Source organism: Cucumis sativus, chromosome 6 (assembly GCF_000004075.3).
Source record: "Cucumis sativus cultivar 9930 chromosome 6, Cucumber_9930_V3, whole genome shotgun sequence".
Classification (NCBI taxonomy): Eukaryota; Viridiplantae; Streptophyta; class Magnoliopsida; order Cucurbitales; family Cucurbitaceae; genus Cucumis; species Cucumis sativus.
Genome location: NC_026660.2, coordinates 15805832 through 15826052, shown reverse-complemented (window position 1 = coordinate 15826052; position 20221 = coordinate 15805832). Strand labels below are relative to the sequence as shown.

The 20221-nt window shown below is 31.5% G+C and overlaps 2 protein-coding genes across 2 annotated transcripts; both read left to right on the top strand.

Annotated features, from left to right (window-relative positions):
• Window positions 1-7426: 7426 nt before the first annotated feature.
• LOC101220078 (multiple organellar RNA editing factor 3, mitochondrial) lies at window positions 7427-9905 on the top strand. The gene is made up of 4 exons (XM_004150448.3): window positions 7427-7906; window positions 7990-8087; window positions 9291-9356; window positions 9461-9905. Exons 1-4 carry the CDS (start codon window positions 7518-7520, stop codon window positions 9739-9741), a joined length of 834 nt encoding a protein of 277 aa, XP_004150496.2. The 5' UTR covers window positions 7427-7517; the 3' UTR covers window positions 9742-9905.
• Window positions 9906-10361: 456 nt separating this feature from the next.
• Window positions 10362-12688, top strand: LOC116401626 (multiple organellar RNA editing factor 3, mitochondrial-like). Its single transcript, XM_004150447.3, has 4 exons — window positions 10362-10857; window positions 10941-11038; window positions 11892-11957; window positions 12061-12688. The coding sequence occupies exons 1-4, from the start codon at window positions 10472-10474 to the stop codon at window positions 12159-12161; spliced, it is 651 nt and encodes a 216-aa protein (XP_004150495.3). The 5' UTR covers window positions 10362-10471; the 3' UTR covers window positions 12162-12688.
• Window positions 12689-20221: the final 7533 nt, after the last annotated feature.

Sequence of the window (20221 nt, the reverse complement as noted above, 5' to 3'; positions counted from 1 at the left end):
GGGATTTCTGAGAGAAAGAGAAATTAGGGGTTCTCGTGGTGACCTGGCGAAGATTGGGAGAGAGGGGTTCCAAATAATTGATGAATACTTTGGTCGAGCATCGTCCACAGGGGCGAGACGGGTGGCGGCGAAGACGGCAAGGCCAGCTTTGCCGCAACCACCACGTAAGGCGGAGCAGCCTCCAAGGATAAGGAAGGAAAAACCCGTGGCCGCCGTGACCTCCGATCAAGTGGCTAAACATGGCGGCGGAACCGTGATAACAACTTGGCGTCCGTATGCAAAATGAATTTTAGCTTTGTACAACCTCTAGAAACTAGAACTACTTGGTGGTCATAGTATATATATATCATAAAGTACAGCTCTAGTTTGCTTTCTTGGTTTGCTATGTAGTATATCAATAAGTTAAGAAATATATTTGATTTACTACTTATGAAATCTCTAACAGTATATCTCTTCTCTTCCTCTACAAAGAAAGAAACACATCAATTAGACAATAGCTTTGTGTTATAATATTATTTCTGTTAAATTACAAATCCAGTTGTTTCAAGATTTTGAAAATTTTATTGTGTGTTTTAATTCAGTCAAAAGTTTTATAAGATACAAAATTTTGAATTTATATACATTAATTTTTTAGAAGTTTTGAATTATGATATGGAGCTATTGGATGCATAGACTTTAAAGTATTTTTGTAATATTATCTAAGGTTGAAATGTAGTTAAATTGTTGAACTATTCGTTTCTAAAAGTTCATAATTGGAGGAAAGTTTAAGAATTTAAATATTATAACCTAATCTCAAATTCAAATTCAATTAAAGTCTAAACGCGTATCGTTTAATCCATCGTAATAAACTTTGATATATTTACAATTTTTGAATAGTTATTGTTCGCACGAAATTTCATGAGAAATTTGATTAGTGGAGTTGAACTAGAGTTGATGTTGTATTTTCGTTAATTTGATGCGATACGGTTCGATTTCTAGAATTTGATTTTGCTTACGCTTGATTTGTATGAAGCGGAGCATGTGATGTTCTTGAAGTTAAAGTATTGGAAGAAAACTTGTATTTTCAAAGGAGCTTCAATCAGAATTAACTGAACATAGTCCAAGTAAATAATATTTAATTGAACCAAAGTAATTAATTTGATCTAACGGTTATGATGAAAACATGGGTCATTATCGAAATTAACCAATTTATATTTTCAATTTGAATTTGGGATACATATCAATTTTTTAATTAGTTCCAAATTCAATTATTTGCACTTTTCACCATTAATTTAATAAATGATGTGGCAACTTGTGATTGCTCTCGAAATTTCTTATTCAATGATTATATATATTTGATTTTTTTAAAAAAATATTATAATATAACTAGGGTATAAGAAGAAATTGAATTTGAGACCTACAGTCTCCGGTTCATGTAAGTGTGACATGAATTCATGTTGGTTATATACTTACTTATTACTCTATCAATTATGTTGACTATATACATGGTCGGTAAAAAAAAAGTGTAAATTTAACTTTTTAATTTATGTTTATTATATTTTAAATATTCAATTTCATGTCAACAAATTCTTTAATTTTAAAGGTTATGTTTAATAGAATAATAAATAATTAACCTATTCAATATTTGATTTCATTAAAGGGAAATTTAATTTTACATCTAATAAATTAATTATTCTTTTTCTTACGAGAAAACTTATATATATCAATAACATACCTCCCACCTAAAATCGAAAGTTTTTTCAAACTTCAATATTCTAATAGCACAAAATTCATAAATTAAAATTTTAATTACAACATTTTTAACATACATGTAATTCAATGTTTATTAGTTTAGTGTTGCTTGTAAACCAACAACAATTGATTTCTTTTTATTCTCTACAAGGAATAAAAACTTTTCCTAATTCTTGACATTTAAAAGTTTTAATTAACTTAGTGAGAATATGAAAGCTTTTAAACTTGAGATGGGTTTTTTTTGTTGGTCAAGAGAATTTTGGGTGTGAATTTCAACTCATCAACAATCCCATATATATCACAAATTAATTGGAAGAATCTTTCATTTATTTTGCTGCTCTAAATAAAAAGAAAATAAATAGTTTTGACAAGCCAAGAAAATACTGGAATTAATCCTAATTAGTCAACAAAATTATTCACATATCTAAAACCCACACAATAAAATTCATTTTCTTGAACGAATATGTTCATGAAAATACTGATTTACCCTATTGTTTTACTCTAAAATTCCATTATTGGATCAAATATTTTTCATTATATATTTTAAGAATTTATTATTGGATAATATTTCCTTTTACACTCAATTGTTAGATCTACATTTTAGTCGCTTCAAATACTTTATAAAGTAAAATGAACGATCTCATTTAAATGCTTTAATTAATTAATTAATTAAACATGAATTACAATATTTGAAAAATTCGAAAAAACACAAACAACTCAGCGATAAAGCTAATTTAGATAGTCTCGTTTTGACTATTTTTTTTTATCAAGCAATCATCAATAATTATTATTATTATTATAAAATTGAGATAATGAATTTGAAGAGTATTTTCGTAGTAAATTGTTCTAAATTACTTTGAAATTAAATATAATTGATTCATTTTCTTCTTGTCTAATGTGTATATATATAAAAAAAATACCTATTTCATTGTCTAACACCCCATGGATAAATACGAATAAAGCTATTCCCATACATAAATTATCTATGTATATATTTATACTCTTTTTGGATACCATCCATCTCCCTTTCCGTACATGTGAAAAAGTAAACAAAGAAAAAAAATCATCCTAGCTAGGCACGTGAGTACGTATCCATATATATGTCAAATAATCCATACGTGATTTTATTGCATTCATACTAATCTACGAGTTTTTATTCAATGACATATATAAATCTTCGAAGTATTACATATTGTCTTTTTGTTACAAATAATTTTTTCTTTTAGTTTAATACAAGACGTGGAAGCGAATGATTCAAATTTCTAATACCTCTTACCAATGGGCAACTAGATGAAGACAATCACAAATGAATTTAAAAAAACAAATTAAAGCATACACACTTTTAAAAAATCAATCAATAATAACAAACTATTGTGAGGAATGATTATGTGAACCAAATCAAAACTTTTGAAAAATTAACCAAATATATTATTGGACATTTAGAGTATCTTTAATCGATATTATTCTGTATATTCTTTTCTTAACTGTATTTTTTTTAGTTTTCATATATGAAGGAATCTTTATTTTAGGACAATCAATAAATTTATGACCAGGGAGCTTACAATTCTTACAAAAAGTGTTTGATGCTCTATTGGGTGGATCAATGCTCACAAGAACAACGTCAAATTGTTTAGCAAGATTGGATGTCAAGGTGCTTTTCTTTAAACAAAACTTCTTGTGCAATTCTAACATATTCATATTATGGACGGAACGTTGGATCGTGGATCTGAACAAAGATCGCGATGAACATACATAGCGAACGACATATATCATTAAAGATGACAGACAGTAGATCTATAGAAATGAGTTGAAAGTAAGTGAGAGATAATAAAAAATAAAATGATATAACTAAATATATGGTGGAAAATCTAGAAAATAGAGAGCAAAATGAGTGTGGTCGTCACCACTATGACGTCTTTAAACACCAAAAGGATTATTATTCCTTTGAGAAAAAAGAGACAAAAAGAACGAACCTTTGCCGACCCAATTTGAACATTGAATGGAAGACTCACCTTTTTTTTCTACTCACTACGAAACTTCAATTCCACACTGCTTTTTTTCTTTTTCTATAAACCCCTTAAAAAATTATTAATTTAGAATCTGTTTGATAATAATTTCAATTTAGTTTTTATACATATATCAAAATGTTTTAAAAATTAATGGAACTTATAACATTGAATTTTATGATTTATCGTACTATTATAATTGAAGTTTACAATTCCAAATTTCATAATCATTTTAATTTAATTAATAAGTCTTAAACACCTGAGTATTTAATAAAAGAAAAACAAAATATCGTGAATCTTAAAAATTAAATTTAAATAAAATTTGTTGTCTTAATCGAAAAATTGTGACATTTATTAATGAAGTACTAATTAAATTGAAATGCACATACAGTAATTGTCATACATATTCCAATGCTTAAGTTGAAAAGTGAGAGTACGTTAAAGCTAAGATTTAGGTTATAATGATGTATTTATAGAAAAGGTTTATCAAGATTTTTTCCCGTTCTATTTTATAATTATTTGATAATCTAATCAATCATTGGCACAAAAACTTACATTTATAAAAGTTGGGTTTTTCTGTCTATAGGTGGAAGTCTACAACTTGAGTTTATCGGGCCGATAAAGCTCCACAATCAAGATTAACTTAGGTTATAAATCAAATAATTGAGTTATGTTTATTTCGACTTATATGTTTAAAACATATATAATTTAGCAAAATGTATATATATATATATAGTTAATTTTCATAAATAGAATAAAACGACCAAATATTTATATCTTATATAACAATTTAAGAAAAACCTATTAATGCTAATTTTTCTTTTTCAAAATTTCACATTTGCCCTTACTAGTTTATAACGATTTTTCAATTTTGATTTTTCTCTTCTTTCCGATTTTTTCATCTTCTTTTCGATTTATTCATGTCATGTTTTATATATTTTTCATCTATTCTCTATTCCTTATGATCTTCGACAATATTTTTACTTTTCATCGTCTTTCTTCTCCTCTGCAGTCTTTTTTCTTCTTCTTTCAATGGTCATTTTCTATTTTTCTGTAATTAATTTTTTTCAAACAATTATTTGGTTAAAAATTGTGTACCAAATATACAATATCTATTTTTTTAAAAAAATGTTATGTGGTTGTTTAAATTGTGTGACAAATATAAAATATCGTGACAAAAATCTTATGTTTGTTTTGAACTACTCTCGCCCTGAAATTCTCTCTCTACATGACAACAAAATTTAAATGATCATCTAATAATCTAATAAAGAAAAAAAAAAACTAAATTTAAGCATTTTGAGAATTTTTTTGGACATGTGACTTTTTTCATTTTCTAAATATGTTGCTTCTATTTTTTAAAATACTCCTCTGTGTATATATATATCTTAAGTGCTCCAAAACTATATTTTATATTATAAAAAAATAAAACAAATAACATCCCTAGAAAGTCACCCCCAAATATTCCTAATCCCTTTAACGAAATTAAAATCCATTATTTTACTCTCTAACAAACCAAATATCTTCCTAATCTTAATCCTAATTGTTTCTTTAATCATTTTTTTTTACAATCTAAAAGTATCTTTATCTTCCTTTAGAACAATTTGCAAAATTCCTTTTGAACACCCTTTTTAGTGTTTATTATAAAACAAGTTTAATGCTATGTTACGTTGTTGTAATAAATTATTAATCATTCCTCTAAAAATCAGTTTTTAATAACTTAATTAATCTTTAAAAACAGCTAAAAGTTACCCCTAAATATTCCCAATCCCTTTCCCCATATATATGACTAATTTTATAATGCCTAACATAATATTCATTTCAATCACCATGCTTAAATATAAATATCGCATTATAATTTTAATCATTTCAAACTCTCTGTATTTTACTTTAAAAAACTTACAATTTTATCAATTAATTGAAATGTCTAAATTAATATACAATTTTTAACGAAGTCTAATAAATGGATAAATTAATAGGTTATGAAAGCTTAAAACATTTAATTGATTTCTTCCAACCCTAAATCACTTTTGAAAAAGAGAAAAAAGAAACATTGTTATTATAAAGAAATTCAATCAAATTCCCATCAAGAGTTCATTCCTCGGCCTAATTCTTTTATTACCATTTTTAAATTACTGCTATGGGGGCCACCAAAACTACTATATAATGCACCAAAAACCAAACGAAGCTTCACAACCCATTCCAAAACAAATTCCTTTTTTTTTCTTAATCTTCGGGAATTATGGGTAGGAGAGAGAGAGAAATTATAGATACTGATGCTAACCTGGCGCGGATTGGGATTGAAGGATTCAAACTGATTGACAAATTCTTCGGTCGAGCCTCGACAACGGGCGGTAGAAGGGTAGTGGCGGCAACGGAGATGAGGCCAGCTCAGATGCAGCCACCGCGTAAGGTGGCCGAGCAACCACCTTCGAAGACGAAAGAGAAACAGGGGGCAGTGGTGACTTCTGATCATTTGGCCAAAACCCGCGGCGGGATCGTGATAACAACTTGGCGTTCGTATGCAAAACGGAAATAGCTTTGCTTTTCTGATCTAAAAGTAAAGGGATGGATGCTTGTAATACATAAATAAACAAATTTAGGTAACTACGAGCCTGCAGTTGAGTATATATTTAACTGCACTATATATATATGTATGTATGTATGTATAAAGTATATGTATGAGTACTTAACTATAGCTTTGGTTATGTTGTTTCTTGGGCTCTTCAGTATTATAAAAAATTATGCATGTTTTGAACTACTCGTTATGAAATCCTCTCTCTACAGAGTTATAAAGCAAATCAGTTTTTTTTTTACTTCAATTTTTAAAAGCAAATTGCAGTAACATTCTTCAAATTTGGTGCTATAATTACGGTTTGCAATTATAAAAGTTGAGCTCTTCGAGGTTTTGTTTAAAAGAGAAGTCGTAAAAGTTAACAAGTGTAAATGAACATTAAAGCATCAAAATAGTCCATTTTTTAAGAAACCAATGTTGGTTCGAGGTTGAAGACGATTTAGTTTGCAAGACAAATCGAATATTTGAAAAGGGGACACTTGAAAAAGTAGCAACAAAAAATTATGATAATAAACTCATGTCATGCATTTTTTAAATTGTAAATTTAAAAATGGATAACTCTATAACTATTTAATATCACTAATTTTTTCATATTCCTAATATGATAAAAATAGGTGTTATAGACTATATATTTTTATAAATGTTTTTGTCCTCGTATGCAATTTTCATCTAATAATATATAATATATGTAACAAGTTCAGTGTCTATAAATATAATTAAACAATTCCTATAATCTCACTCACTCTTATATAATTTTTTTAAAAAAATTATTTTACTAAAAAATAATACAAAATTGGAATGAATAATCATTTTAATTAAGGATATAGCAAAATTTTAAAAAAATTACAAATATAACATCGCTGATACACTTCCTATAATCTATCAGTGATAGACCAATATTTGCAACATGGTCTATCGTTGATAGACTCATATCATTGACAGAATTTGTCAAATTTTGCTATGTTTGCAAATTTTTTAAAATGTTGCTATATCTTTAATTATTTTAAATCTAATTGCTAAATTTACAATTTAAGTTGATATAATCACGTAGTTAATAGACTATTGATGGTCTAAATCTATATTTTTTTTTGTTTATATTCCTAAAACGTCGCCGTATACTGTACCGTCCTTCATTTCCCCAAACCTCTCTAAAATCTCATCGACCAAAAACCCTACTGTCTCATTCAGCTACCGTCAAGCTCTCAACAATGGCGTCCTCAGCTACTCGGCGCACGTTATTCACTGTTCTTAGCCGAAGCATTTCTTCATCTTCATCATCTTCTTCTTCCTTTTTACTTCCATCTCCTCCTATTTCTTCTCGCCTGCGATTTGCTTTTCCTCTCCTCAACAGACAGGATCAAATAATCCCTGCATCATTCAATCTTCCAATTCGATTCAAGGCTTCCGGATCCGGCTACTCTCCACTCAACGACCCGTCTCCTAATTGGAGCAATCGACCTCCGAAAGAGACGATACTTCTCGATGGCTGCGATTACGAGCACTGGCTGATAGTGCTGGAGTTTCCTAATGACCCGAAACCATCGGAGGAAGAGATGGTTAATACTTATGTCAAAACTCTAGCTGCTGTTGTTGGAAGGTATCGGATTGAAAACAAATTATTATAAAACGGCTTTTGTTCTTTAGTTATTTTAGGGTTTTCGTTTTTTTTCTGATTTTCAGTGAGGAAGAGGCGAAGAAGAAAATATACTCGGTTAGTACAACTACGTATACTGGGTTTGGTGCATTGATTTCGGAAGAGCTTTCTTACAAAGTGAAAGGTAATAGTTTCATGGCTTATTCGTGTTATGATTAGATTGAGGAGCCTTGGGAATCTGATTTATTCTCGTTGTAGATATTGGAATTGTGTTGAGTATTTGGACTACAATTGAAGATTGAAAGTGTAGTTTTGAGCAGCTCAAGCACTCAATGTGTTTGATCAAAGTTCTAAAAAATTAGATAAAACGAATTCATTCATTTAGTTTTTGAAAATTATGTTTCGAAAAGCACTAATAGGGATACAAGACATGGATACATGGCAATAAGTCATTTCTTAAAAGTCTAGGGCATGCCATAACAAGGTTAATGCATTACATGCTTAAAAGATAGAAATTAGTTCTATGTATGCTCAACGAGTGTTTTATGCATACATGTGTGTGTGTTTTTAGTATTATTGTCATAAATCTGTGTTCTTTTACTCTGCTCCATATGTATTTTATGCATGTCTAACACATTTTGGCTCACTAACAAGTGTTCGATATGGGAGTGTCTAAGTGTCATGTCTGCATTTCTTAGATTATCATTCTCTTCCTACCATTTCTTTACCATGGTTACCATTTGAGTTTGAATTCTCAGCCAAAGTCTAAAATGAAGTGCAAGTCTTTTAAGAAACTACTCCAATTAGTCACCAAAACTACGTATTTTGAAAACACCACTAAGAATTAGATAGCAAAAAAGACAACAATAAGTAGAAGTAGTGTTTATAAGCTTAATTTCAAAACCCAAATGGAGGCCTAAGAAATTTTCCCATCTATTTTGAAGTTTGCTGTATATTGACTCGAGTTTTAGTTTGATAATATCTGTATTACCACCATGAAGGCTTGGCATTTGTATTATGTTGTGATCCTTTGTACTTTGTTGTATAAAGCAGCCTTTTGTAAACAACAAAATTAACGAGTCTTGTGATATGAATCAAATCTGTGTTTAGTTTTTTGGATTAAAATTGAAGAGTGAAAGAGTGCTTATTTAGCTCAAGAACGTGATGCTTTTTATGAAGCTTCCTAGATAATATTTGAATTGCTTAGGATTTTTCCTTTCTATTTTCAAGTTTTCTTCAGAATCAACCCGATTTTAGTTTGGTCATTTTTGTTTTACAACTGTGAAGGTTTGTCATTTATGATTTGTGTTATTGATTGATACTTTTGCTTTAGCCTTTGTATATAGAATTGGCATCTGATCTAAGCTTTTCATTCTGGATGAAACAGAATTGCCAGGTGTTCTATGGGTTTTACCAGATTCATATCTTGACGTTCCGAACAAAGATTACGGAGGTGATTGCGCCTTTAACTCGATTGAATTGATATACATTGAAACGCCTTGATATCTGAAGTCAGATGCTTATTTTGCTTTTATGAATCATTTGTGTTAATTTCAGGTGACTTGTTTATTGATGGAAAGGTCATCCCAAGACCGCAATATAGGTACCATGATAGGCCACAACAACCTGGTAGAAACAGGCCTCGTCCACGGTATGATAGACGGCGAGAAACTATGCAAGTTGATCGGAGACAACCGATTCAGAGACAGAACTGGGGTCAAAATCAGAGTGATCCAATGCAGCCACCACCCTCCATGGATGGTCAAAATAGAGTTCAAAGTGGTATTGGAGATTTCTCGACAAATCCAGGCGAGTTTAATCGGAGCAACACTGATTGATGGATGCTTTTTAAAAAATGTGTATATATATTTTTTAGTTTATATGATCTATGAATTCTGGGGACTTTGATTTTAAAGATTCTAAGTTAGTGATGTTGTGACAATATCTGAATTTTTTAATGATTCAAACTATAAATTTGAAAAAATTATGGTTCGATTCTGAATCTTCGCCATCTTCACTTTCGGGTTGTTCTGAAAGCAGGAACTTAAGAAATTGGGCGGACTTTTTGCTAAAAATTTATTAGTGATAAACTTTATAATTTATTTTTGACTTGTCAAATTTTTGGACCATGGCTTCAGATGATAGAATTTAAAAGCTTTTAAAGGAAAGTAGTGTTTTACTGAACAAAACAAAGAAGCATTTATCCCTTGGAATTTTAATGGTTAGCAAACTTTTATCTCAATAATTTGCTTTATAGTAGAATAACTTTTTACTCTCTATACATTTTTTTATATTACCATTTTTCAAAATGAATAATTTCATGATTTAGTAGATCCAAAATTAATTCTAAATTCCCTTTTTACATTTTAAAAATATTTTTGTAACTTTAAATTTGTGTAAATATCTTGAATTAACGAATATGAACGTTTTTATTTTGAAAATTGAGAGAGATTTTGTAAGAGAAGAACAGTTTTATATGTCGAAAACGACGACGTATAGTGTACTTTCCTTCATTTTCCCAGACCTCTCTTAAATCCCAACTCATCAGAGACCCTACTGCTTTCAACAATGGCGTCCTCAGCCACTCGGCGCACATTATTCACTGTTCTTAGCCGAAGCCTCTCTTCATCTTCATCATCTTCTTCTTCCTTCTTACTTCCATCTCCTATTTCTTCTCGCCTGCGTTTCGCTTTTCCTCTCCTCAACAGACAGGTTCAAATAACCCCTAATTCATTTAATCTTCCTATTCGATGCAAGGCTTCGGAATCCGAATCCTCTCTACTCAACGATCCTTCTCCTAATTCGAGCAAGCGACCTCCAAAAGATTCAATACCCTACGATGGCTGCGATTACGAGCACTGGCTGATAGTGCTGGATTTTCCTAATGACCCGAAACCATCGGAGGAAGAGATGGTTAATTCTTATGTCAAAACTCTGGCCGCTGTTGTCGGAAGGTATCGGATTGAAGACAAATCGTTTTAACACGGATTTTATTCTTTAGTTATTTTAGGATTTTTGCTTTCTTCTGATTTTTCAGTGAGGAAGAGGCGAAGGAGAAAATATACTCAGTTTGTACTACCACGTATACTGGATTTGGTGCATTGATTTCGGAAGAGCTTTCTCGGAAAATGAAAGGTAATACTTCATTGTTTTTTTGCTTATTCGTGTTGTGATTAGAATAAGTAACCTTGATTCATCATGTATCTATTGCATTGTGTTGATTATTTGGATTAAATGTGAACATTCAAAGTGTACTTTTGAGCTCAAGCGTGCAGTGTGTTTGATGAAAGTTCTCACAAAACAAGATAAAAGCATCCATTTCGTAACCATTTTGTTTTTTGAAGTTATGTTTGTTTTTACTACCATGGTTACCATTTGAATTTGAATTTTCAGCCAAATTCTAAAACGTAGAACAAGTATTTTAAGAAACTACTTTAATTAGTTGCCAAAACTATGCATTTTGAAAACACTATTAAAAGTAGATAGCAAACAAAGAATGATACCGTTTATAAACTTAGTTTTCAAAACCCAATACAGCGCTAAGAAATTTTCCCAATTATTTTGAAGTTTGCTGTAGAATGGACTTGAGTTTTTGTTTGATAATATGTGTGTTACCACCATGAATGTTTGACAACACTAATGAGTCTTGTGATGTGAATCAATTTTTTTTTCATCTTATAGATATTGGAAATGTGTCTACTAGCTAGTGTTTGGATTAAATTTAAAGATAGAAAGAGTACTTTTTTAGCTCAACCACGCAATTCGTTTGATGCAACTTCCTAGATAATATTTGAATGGCTTGTGATCTTTTTCTTTCTATTTCCAAGTTTGCTTCAGAATTGACCTGGTTTTAGTTTGAATGTTCTTGTGTTACAACTGTGAAGGTTTCACATTTGTGATTTTCGTTAGTTATTGATAATTTCGCTTTAGCTTATGTAAAATATAGAATTGGCAACTGATTTGAGCTTTTTCATTCCGTATGAAACAGAATTGCCAGGTGTTCGATGGGTTTTTCCAGATTCATATCAAGATGTTCCGAACAAAGATTACGGAGGTGATCCCATTTCAACTTGATCAAATTGATATAAATTGAAATCAGTTGTTATCTCAAGTCAAATGCTCGTTTTGCTTGTATGAATCATTCATGTTAATTTCAGGTGATTTGTTTATTGATGGAAAGGTCATCCCAAGACCACAGTTTAGGCATAATGTTACACAACAAAACAATCGTAGTCCTTCACGGTATGGTAGACACTGAGAAACTGGGCAAGTTGATGTGGGAGCTGATTTAGACATAGAACTGGAGTCAAGAGTAGAGTGATCCAATGCATCCACCACCCTCCATAGATTGTCAAAATAGAGCTCAAAGTGGTGTTGGAGATCTCTTGACAAATCCAGTCCAGTTTAATCAGAGCAACATTGGTTGATGGATGCTTTAAAATGTGAAGGTTTATCGACTCCTTAATGCATGACGAATCTAGGAGAGTTTAGAATCTTTACTTATCAACATTCCAAATATTCATCAAGTATGAGTTTTATGTCAGTCCTCAATGCATTTAGATCAAGGAATCATATATATATATATATATAAATGTAGCATCTAAATGAATTGAATAGAAATATTTAGTAAGTTGTATCTGGATTTTCTTTATTTCATTAGCAATAGGTCCAGAGATTAAAAAGAAGCCATAGGGAATGATTGAACTGTTCCTTGGATGTGAACTCTCATTAATTACCAATTGATATGATGAAATTTAACTAATAATTCAATCATTTAGTTTTGTATTTGAATGATCTATGAACAATTAGGATTTTGATATTATGTCCATATCTTAATTTTTGAAGAGTTCAAATTAAATTTGAAAAGAGTATGGTTCATTTTTTAATCTACATCATTTTTGTTGTTTTTTTATCACTGTCCTTTTATTGCTATATCTTCACTCTCTCATTGTTTTGTTTTATAGCTATTTTTGTGTCGTTTTGTTGGGATAAACACCTTCACCTTGGATCAATTATTAATAATAATAATAATAATAAAAGTATATGGACACGTGGAAAAATCCCCTCAACGTGAGGAGTGAAAAACCACGGACCGAAGTCAAAATCTTCACTATAATCTTTAATGGGTACAACAAAGTTCTCCATAGTCACAACTAGAGGCAAGTATCTCGAGAATAACAATCCCGGCAACAAACAACAATGACAATGAAAGAAAAAATGAAAAATCTCACAATATGTGGTAGCCAACTATCAACCAGAATCTAACCGTAGATAGCTCCAAACAAAGTCTCCACCGTCCAGAATGAAGAACCTCGTGCCAAGAATACACGGTCAAAATTTCAGCTTGATTGGACCAAGAATCGATCTCTAAAAGGCTGAAATACGAACCACATTTATTTTATGTTTCTTTCTTTTCCCACCATCTTGCCATCTTGCCATCACTACTTTTCTTTTTCATTGTATTGTTCATTAGTTAATTTCATAATAAAATTAACCTAATGGGCTGAGCTTCAAGTGAAATAAGCCCAACAAATCTCCTCCTATTTCACTTTGAGAATGAATTTGTCATTCCCACCGTGAAACGACAAAACTCAAGCTTCGACTTGGTAGATTCTTTGTCAACATATTAGATCCATTATGATCCGTGTGTATCTTCTCAAGCTCAAACAATTCATCATTTAAAGCATCTCTAAGCTAGTGATATCTCACATCAATATGCTTTGTTCTGGAATGAAATGAAGCATTCTTACCAAGGTGAATAACACTCTGATTGTCACAGTGTTGTTGCTTGAAGTCAAACTCTTGTACAAAGCACTTCATCCACAACATCTCTTTGTAGAAAGGGCAACACATTTCTGCAACCTTGACTGCCAGGACACTGCACCACCTGCAAATGTCATCAAGTAACCAAAAGTAGACTTTCTGCTGTCTAAGTCCCCTGCCATATCTGAATCAGTATACCCAGCAAGTACTGGCTTTCCATCCTCAAATGTGAGCTTCAAAATGGAAGTACCTCTCAAATATCTCATGATGCACTTGACTGCCTCCCAACGTTGTTTTCCTAGATTGAACATAAAACGACTAACAACTCCAACAGCATGAGCAATATCAGGTCTAGTACATACCATGACATACATTAGGCTTCCAACTGCTGAAGCATACGGGACCTTACTCATATCCTCCTTTTCTAAACCCTAAACCCTAAACTTTATCTGTAGAAGGGCTTTGTTTACTGATCAGTTTGAAGTGACTGGGTAAAGGAGAACTAACTAATTTTGATTGACTCATCTTGAAACGTTCAAGTACTTTCTCTATGTATTGCTCCTGTGACATGTATAACTTCTTGGATGCTTTATCTCAAACTATTCGAATTCCAAGAACTTTCTTTGCTGGTCCCAAAACCTTCATGGCAAATGATTTGCTCAATTGTTTCTTCAAGTTATCCATTCTCGAAACATTCCTACCAACAATCAAAATGTCATAAACGTAGATTAATAATATAACAAAATCATCATTATAAAATTTCTGGACAAAAACACAGTGAGCAGAAGTAGTTTTTCTATAGCCTTCTCTCCCATAACTGACTTAAACTTCTTGTACCACTGTCTCGGTGCCTGTTTCAATCCATAGAGACTTTTCTTCAATTTACACATCAGATGCCCTTTTCCTTTCTACTCAAAACCCTTTGGTTGTTCCATATAGATTTCTTTGTCTAAATCCCCATGAAGAAAAGCAGTTTTAACATCCATCTGCTCAACCTCTAAGTCAAGACTGGCTGCCAAACCCAGAACAACACGTATGGAGGACATCTTGACAACTGGAGCAAAAATTTCATCAAAGTCGATACCTTTCTTTTGACTGAACCCTTTGACAACCAATCTTGCTTTGTAACGTGGCTTTGAGGTATGTTCTTCATGTTTAATTTTGTAAATCCACTTATTTTTTAGTGCAGTTTTTTCTTTAGGCAACTTAACAAGCTCAAAGGTGTGGTTTGCATGTAAAGATTCCATCTCATCTTTCATTGCATCGTTCCACTCATTTTTGTGCTCATCCTCTATAGCCTCTTCATAACTCTCAGGTTCTCACCCGTCAGTCAATAGCAAAGATTCATTAGGTGAATATCTTGTTGACGGACGTCGATCTCTGATAGATCTCCTGAGCGAAACATCTGTAGGAACAACTGTTTCAGCTAACTGTTCTTGAACACTATCCTCTGTCCCAACCTGCTTAAACTCTCATATGTATCAGAAAACTGTTCATTTTGAACCTCATCTTCTATCTGTGTAGAATGTTGTGTCAAAGAGGTTGAACTCAAATCAATTAGATTATCACTATGCTTAGACTTTGGTTCATCTATTTTCTCAATGTCTGCTATTGTTTAGTCTTCAACAAATACAACATCTCGACTTCTTATAAGCTTTTTCTTAGTTGGATCATATAATCTATAACCAAACTCATCTTGGCCATAACCAAGAAACACACATGCTTTGGTTTTTGCATCAAGCTTTGATCTCTCATCTTTAGGTACATGAACAAAAGCTTTACAGCCAAAGACACGTAGGTGACTGTAAGATATATCCTTACCTGACCATATTATTTTTGGAACTTCTGATCCCAAAGGAACACATGGTGTGAGATTGAAAACATATACAACTGTATTTAAAGCTTCACCCCAAAATGATTGTGGCAACTGTGATTTAGATAATAAGCATCTCACTCTCTCAACCAATGTTTTGTTCAATCTTTCAGCAATTCCATTTAACTGCGGGGTCTTAGGAGGTGCCTTTTGATGTCGAATGTCATGATTTCTACAATATTCATCAAAAGGTCCACAATACTCACATCCACTATCAGTTCTAACACACTTGAGCTTTTCACCAGTTTTTCTCTCAACAAAAGCATGAAACTGTTTAAACGCTTGCAACACTTGATCTTTAGTCTTCAAGGTGTAAACCCATATTTTCCTTGAATGATCATCAGTAAATGTCACAAAATACAAAGCAACCCCAAGAGACTTTGTTTTCATGGGACCACACACATCAGAATGTACTAACTTTAGTAAATTTGGCTTCCTTAAATGTTGAGATGATTTAAAGGTAACTCTCGTATGCTTTCCTGCCAAACAATGAAGACATCGTTTTAGAGGCGTACTCTTTAAATCAGGAAGATGATTTTTCTTGGTTAAAATCTTTAAACCCTTCTCACTTATATGGCTAAGTCTCTTATGCCAAAGCTCAACATTTGCTTCATCATTCACTGTATTTATATCAGACTCCATGATTTTTGCATCCATGTAGTACAGTGAAGAAAATTTTTGTCCCTTTGGTATAACCATTGAACCTTTAGTGCTTCCATATGTCATTGTCGAAGGTATTGCAGAAACCTTCATCATCAAGCTTACCTGTAGAAATCAAGTTCATGCGAATATCAGGAATATGTTTCACATTTTTCAAAATCAGCCTAGAACCATTTCTGTTCTTCAAGTGTACATCTTCGATGCCAACTATATTTGTTGATCCGTCATTACCCATCCTAACACTGCCAAAATCACCAGGAGTATAGGATGCAAAAAATTCCCTTTTCGAAGTAGCACAAACTGATGCACCACTATCAATCACCCAACTGCTATGTTGTGTCGCAAATTTACAACATCACCATCAAACAAGATGTAAAAATCTTCAGTGGCTACAGTGATTGTATCAGCATCACTATCATCATCATTATTCTTTTCCTTGCCCTTATGATTTTTACTGTCTCTTTTCAATTTTCGACAATACTTCTTTATATGCCTTCTTCATGGCAATAGTGACACTCAACATTTGCAAACTGGTCACTCCTGCTTTTGCTTCTGTTATTACCTCTCGGACTCTTACTTTTACTCCTCCCCCTCTTTTCAGTAACCATAACATCTGATTGTGAAGAAGAACTTTGAGACTTTCTTCTCATCTCCTTGTTCAACACGTTACTTTTTACTAGGTCCATACTTAGTACACCATTTGAGGCTGAGTTCGATAAGAAAGTTCTAAATATTTTCCACGAGTCCGACAATGTACCAAGCACCCATAACCCATGTATCTCATCCTCAAACTTGATATTCATTCTAGATAGTTGATTCAAAATACCTTGAAATGTATTCAAGTGATCTAACATAGGCGCTCCATCTTGATACTTTAACTCCATCATCTGTTTAATAAAAAACATTTTATTATTACGAGTTTTAGGGGCACATAGCGATTCAAGTTTATTCCACATAGTTCGCGCATGAGTTTCTTCACAAATATGGTTTAGAAAGTTATCTTCTACCCATAGCCTCATAAACCCACACACTTTCCTATGACATAATTCCCATTCTTTATCAGTTTTGTCGTCAGGCTTCTCATCAGAAAAAACAGGAAGGTGCAAGTCATTTACAAACAATGTCTTCCATTTTTCTTTTCGATACTTGATAATTTGACCCATTAAGGGTAACCATCTTAGCTGAGCTAGTATCAATATTCAACACAAGGCAATTCCAATTAAATCCCAATTAATCACTTTGTTGGGATAAACACCTTCGCCTTGGATCAATTATCACACTCTTGTGTGAACCTCATAGAACACTACTCAATAATAATAATAATAATCAAAGTATAACGTGAGGAGTAAAAAACCACGGACCGAAGTCAAAATCTTCACTATAATCTTTAATGGGTACAACAAAGTTCTCCCTAGTCACAACTAGAGGCAAGTATCTCGAGAATAACAATCCCGACAACAAACAAAATGACAATGAAAGAAAAAAGGAAAAATCTCACAATATGTGGTAGTCAACTATCAACTAGAATCTAATTGTAGATAGCTCCAAACAAAATCTCCACTATCCAGAATGAAGAACCTCGTGCCAAGAATACACCAGTCAAAATTTCAGCTTGATTGGACCACCAATCGATCCCCAAAAGACTGAAATACGAATCACATTTATTTTATTTTTCTTTCTTTTTTCACTGTCTTACCGTCACTACTTTACTACTTTTCTTTTTAATTGCATTGTACATTAGTTAATTTCATAGTAAAGTTGACCTAATGGGCTGGACTTCAAGGGTGAAATAAGCCCAACAGGTTTGACAATTTTTTAAGTTTAAGTTTATAAAACTTTAAAAATTAACCCATTGAAAATTTAATTGTTCTTAATAATAGAATATGAAAATGAAACATAATGTAAAGATATAAAAAATAAATGGATTAACATCAAACACATTCTTTCTGAAAGCATAGTCGAAGTGTTCTATTGGTGACTTTTTTGTCTTTCTTTCGTATACTCCCAAATAATAATAATAGTAAACAAACAAACAAATAAAACTTAAAGGCAGCTGTTGCTAATGCAACTCATCATCTTATTTTCTTGGTTTCACAGTTTCAAAGGATATGATTATGTCATGAGTTCATCAAGTTGTCCACTGCCACACTTTTCTCATCTTCCTTCAACCTCTTCTTACTCAATTATATCTGATGCCTATTTTATATTTTAGCAATTGTGTTATTTTAATTATAACATCAAACTCGATACAAACTTTTATCTCTTACTATTATTAACGTGTTCATGTTCAATTTATATTTTGTAGACGAGATGTCTGATTTCATAAGACTACATATGCATATGCTTTAATTAGTTAATTAATAATTATTATTAACTAAAAGAAAAAAAGGTTAAAATATGCAAAAATAAATAAATAAAATACCATTTTGCTTCCTCCCACGAACTGTTTAAAAGAAATATTAAAATAATTATACCGACGTACGTTCATCCCATAAAACCATTTAAATGGTGCCACGTGTAAAGATACGTCCCCCGCTTTTGTAAGAAAGAAACAGCCTTTTCACGCCTTTCAAAACCGCCAGACTGTACGGCCACCGTCATAAAGTAAAGAATCTATTCATGATGCTTCCTTTTCTTTCATAATTACCGTTTTTATTTACAACAATTGTGATTAATAGCATTCTTCAAATCAACCCTATTTAATTACTTTTTCGAAGAAAGTATGTATTATGAAAAGAGATAATAAATCAATTTTGATAGTTTAATCTGCACCCTAATTAGTTTTTGTCATATACACTCATGTTTTAGGAATTTTGTTGGGTTTCAAAGAGAAAGTGCAAGAAGATGTTAACTTCAATGTTGTTGAAGTTACCAATGGAAGGAGAGTTATTAAATATAGTAGTAAAGTGAAGGCTACACCCAACCATATTATTGGTTCCTTCAACATGTTGGAATGCTCTAATCTATTTGCCTATTCTCCTAAAAACACATTTCTTGTAATGCCGTGTTGATCCTTCTTTATTGGAGTACTTTTATGATTGAAAACTAAATTATTATAAAGTTTAAACTGTTAAGTATTTATTTTTAGTTATACAAATATATATGTATATTGTTGATTTAGCAGAGTATTATTATAAAAAAAATCTTAAGTTATTCAAATAAATTTTGTTATTTTAAAATTTAAATTTAGTAATTTTCATTTTAGTGAGATATTCACTATCTTTTTCTTGCAACTTTCAAAATGTTCACGGTGATGTTTGAGCATTTAGTTTTTCATATTTATCTTTTAATATATATATTCTTTAATTTATAACTCATTCAAAAAAAATGAAGGGTTTGATTTGTATATTTATTAGGTTTTCATTCTTAACAAAAATAAAAGATAAAAAATGTGAACTTGAAGTCACCTCCTCGTAATTGTGAGACTGGGCATAACCATCAAGTCGTGACTTCAAGTCTAATATTTCCAAATTAATATTAAAATACAAAAATCTATAGTGTGAAGAGAGCACGTGCCTCTATTAGTCCTAATGGCTCTTACGTAAATATGATAGTAGAATCGATAAGTTCACATATTTTACCTTTTAAATTTGTCAGTGAAGATCGACAAGTTTTACGTAGTCTTTTAAAAATATGTGAGGAAAAAAAGACAGATAAGTTTACGTATTCGTTTATTTATTCTATGAAGTTTGATTTGGTAGGTATGTTGTGAATTTGTAAAAGTAAAACAAAAAAAACATAAAAAACATAAAAAACACTATTTGAACCTATAAAAAGAGAGGAAAAATAAAAGAGATAGTTGCAAATTTAGTAATTAAATTTAAAATAATTAACTATATAGCAACTTTTTTAAAAATTTATAAATAAAGCAAAATTTGTCAAATTCTATGGATGATAGACTCTATCATTGATAGACCATGTTATAAAAATTGGTCTATCACCGATAAATCATATGAGTCTATCAGTCATACAAATCTATCAACGATAGCCGTACTATATTTGCAATTTTTTTAAAACTTGCT